Source organism: Henckelia pumila, chromosome 1 (assembly GCF_033568475.1).
Source record: "Henckelia pumila isolate YLH828 chromosome 1, ASM3356847v2, whole genome shotgun sequence".
In the NCBI taxonomy this organism is placed as follows: Eukaryota; Viridiplantae; Streptophyta; class Magnoliopsida; order Lamiales; family Gesneriaceae; genus Henckelia; species Henckelia pumila.
The window spans coordinates 64,024,581-64,028,432 of record NC_133120.1 but is presented as its reverse complement, the minus strand read 5'-3'; the positions used below and the strand labels follow the sequence as shown (position 1 = coordinate 64,028,432).

The following is a 3,852-nucleotide window of genomic DNA, read 5'->3' as shown; positions in this document are numbered from 1 at the left end:
GCATCATTTTACTAGTGACAATAAAATATGACAATATTATAACACTTTAATCACATATTTTGATTATTATAATTGATCAAGCAAAATCATCGTCATGAAAATACTTGTAACAAGAAATTACAACATTTGTTACATAAATTTTTTATTCAATTTATTGTAATACATAGAAAAAGATAAAATTCTAAAATTAAGTATTATATTATATCAATGATTGATTGGGTCGATCATCTAATAGACTTTGATCGGTGAAATCGTTGTACAGAGGATATATTCTTTCATTAATTAATACTAGTGGATATATCGTGGCAAATGCACTGTGTGTGTTCTTAAAAAATTAAAGAGTGAAATAGTTCTTTAAAAAAAAGGAGAATGAAATAGTTTTTTTTTAAAAAAAAACTAATAAAACACACATGGTCTGTACGTGCATCCCTCAAAAATTAAATAATGAAGTATTTTTTTTAAAAAAAATCAAAATGAAACTTATTAATTTTTGAAATTGAAATGGTGTGAGAAAAGTAAAATGTAAATAAAAATGTGGTATATATAGTTGAATAATTAATAGTTAGATGATGATCCGGGAATTATAAAAAAGATTCGCCACAAAGATATAATTAGTAAAAGTGTGGCTTAACTTTAATACAAATAGTATAGATAGATCGATCCCTTTGATGTAGGTATTAAAAAAAAAAAAAAAAAAAGAAAAAGGTAATTTCCTCAGGTTTAGCTGATATCAGCACATTATATTCTCAGATATGGTTCCAGATTTCTGCCAAGTAGAATTAAATTGTGACAGGAAAGGCATATTGGAACATGTCAAGTGTTATTGACATCCTTTTCTACTAAAGTTGGCAAGTAAATTACATCAGCTTGCATATAACACTGGGATCTATTGCATGGAATATAACCAAGAACATGATACCACAACATGGATGAAGAATCGAACTCTCTATTCGATTTTGGTCTCTCCCTCTCTCCACACGCATATAAAGAGATTCGCGCATGGAGATATGGCAAGAAATGCAGCTTGAATAACAATAAAATTAGCACAGAGACGATGAAAATGAAGGAGGTTCGATTTAGAACATGTGGGCATTTCAAGCCTCACATTCTTATGGTTTCGGCACAGATCGCGTATACATTCATGTATATCATAACCGAAGCATCCTTCAACCATGGAATGAATCCCTTTGTTTATGTTACCTATCGACATATAGTTGCGGGTGCAGCGATTCTGCCTTTTGCCTATTTTATGGAAAGGTAAATCAAGATATACGTACAAGTGTATCATCTCGAGAATTAGAGTAATATTTCACACTTACATACATGCCAATGTGTATAAGCATGCACTTTTCTACACAAAACCATGTCTATACCGAAAAATGTTAGTTCAACTGAGGGACTTATGTTACTATTAGCTCATTAATAATATGCAAGGGAAGCAAGATTGAGACATGCAATAAGTTTTGTTTGGACTAAATGCAGAGAAGCACGGCCAAAGCTAACGTTTGCTCTATTCCTAGAGATTTTCGTTCTCTCCCTCCTCGGGTAAGTCGAGATAGAAGTTACATTTATAGATGTAAAAAACTAGAAACAGCAGGATTTTCAATGACCTTCAATTTGTTGCAGGGTGAGCTTGACATTGAACATGTATTTCACAAGCCTGAAGTACACATCTCCAACATTGCTTGCATGCATGGTCAATACTATAGCTTCATTGACATTTATTCTAGCAGTAATACTCAGGTAAACCATATAAAATACTGAATTAAATACTTCGAAAACAAAATAATTTCGCAAAAATTACCTGCCCAGAACCTCTGAGTTGGAGACTCGGACTTATGTTTTTCGTCGTAGGATGGAGGTTGTAAATATTCACAGTACTCGAGGGTTCGCGAAGGTTCTAGGAACTTGCGTGTCTCTGGCAGGCGTCATGACCATGACATTGTACAAGGGACCTGCCCTGAAAAATATAGGGCATGCACTCATTCACATAAGAGGAAGCACAGCAGTTATTCAAGAGAACTGGTTGAAGGGCTCTCTTCTTGCTGTAGCTAGCTGCATCACATGGTCTATATGGTACATTATGCAGGTTCTTATCACAAAATCTTCATATATATATACTTCTATTTTTCCTACTTGATAATTATTATGTAGCCTCACTTTTGGAAGCAACTTAGCTTCTAGTGACTTGTTTTGTAATTATTTATTTTATTTTTCAAGAAATGAATCAGGTAAATACCCTTTTGAAGAGCTTATAAACTTTGAGGGTATTATTTTTAAAACAAGCTATCAAGATGTATTGATAAACAGTAATAGCCACAATAACCATTATGTATGATAGTGATAAAGAGTCAAGGTAAAGAAAACTCATTCTCTTCCATATCCTGTTCACTTGTTTTAAAAAACATGAGTGCACAAATATACTGATGGCTGTTCGTTATATTCGGAGAAACACCGAAACTCTAAAACAAGGTATCTTTCATGCTCCGAAACATGAACAGAATATCAATCATGTAGAAAGTGATGAAGAATCAACATTTATGACAGACTCAAATTTAATTTTGTTACGAAAGAACATTACTTACCAGCAAGATTCTGTTTCAGGCATACACATTGAACCGGTATCCAGCACAGCTTTCACTAACAACATGGATGAATTTTGTTGGAGCCGCACAGTCAGCTGTGTTCACGATTATTGTACAACACGAGCCGGCTGCCTGGACTATTGGTTTTAATGTCGATCTATGGTCCACCTTATACGGTGTAAGTTTAAACAGTATGACAATTATGGAGATCAATATCAATAAAGATCAGTTCTAACTTCATGGCTAAATTGAAACAGGGAATCGTCATCTCTGGCGTAGTGACTTTCATTCAACTGTGGTGCACAGAAGCAAAAGGCCCTGTTTTTGTTACAATGTTTAATCCACTTTCATCAATATTAGTAACACTCTTGCAATATTTCGTACTCGGTGAAAAGCTGCATATTGGGAGGTAGACTAAGAATGTCACTTTTACTCTCTGTTAGTTCGCACCACAAGTAAAAGTACCGTTTCTCTAACAAATGGTTTCTGTAATTTGCAGCATACTAGGGGGAGTTATTGTAATCATGGGACTCTACTTGCTCTTGTGGGGAAAAGAACATGATGGGACACAGATGAAGCTGAAAGATCCTGAAGAACCAAACTTACAAATATTCCCTTCTATTGAAAATAATTATAAAGGGAAGTCTTAGTCGTCCGTGGCATTTGTAAGACAGAAAATAGCTTTAACATAAAACTCAATGGAAAGAAAGACTATGCCAAAAAACAACAGAAGGGCAACCTCTTGAGAACCCAAAAGCCAGAAGAAAGTCGAACGATGAAAAAGTTCGATTACATCTTGCAAGGCTGTTGACAATATGAGCACTTCGAAAATGATAACGATTTAATAAAACAAAAACTAGGAAACTAGGTGAGTAGGTGACAATGGTGACAGCCTAAAGCTTTGTCAATGTTTAGTGTTTACGCATTGCCGATGTTCTTGTTTTTGTCAGTTATTGAATCAAGAAATGAATGCTCGAACCAGGTGCAGCAACATCTTAAAAAGTATCTACAGAAAACTAATTAGTACTCTGCAAAGATTTGAAAGCAGGACATTAATAAGGCAACCCAATTCTTCCAAATCAAAATCCTAAACAAGTAGCAAACAACAGATTGATTGAACTAAAAAAGAAAAAAAATTTGATGAGCTAGAATATGATATTTACAACATGAGGGGAAGCACGTCGTCTCCAATTGCAATTTAGAGCTCCTACATACGCGACGCTTATTAAGCAGCAGGAGGCTCAATGCATGATCTTTAGGCAGATAC

The 3,852-nt window shown here is 34.5% G+C and overlaps 1 protein-coding gene across 1 annotated transcript; it reads left to right on the top strand.

Annotated features, from left to right (window-relative positions):
* Window positions 1–1,098: 1,098 nt before the first annotated feature.
* LOC140876276 (WAT1-related protein At4g08300-like) lies at window positions 1,099–3,325 on the top strand. Its single transcript, XM_073280195.1, has 7 exons — window positions 1,099–1,257; window positions 1,483–1,545; window positions 1,627–1,743; window positions 1,855–2,089; window positions 2,605–2,763; window positions 2,843–2,994; window positions 3,085–3,325. Exons 1-7 carry the CDS (start codon window positions 1,112–1,114, stop codon window positions 3,233–3,235), a joined length of 1,023 nt encoding a protein of 340 aa, XP_073136296.1. The 5' UTR covers window positions 1,099–1,111; the 3' UTR covers window positions 3,236–3,325.
* The last annotated feature ends 527 nt before the right edge of the window (window positions 3,326–3,852 follow it).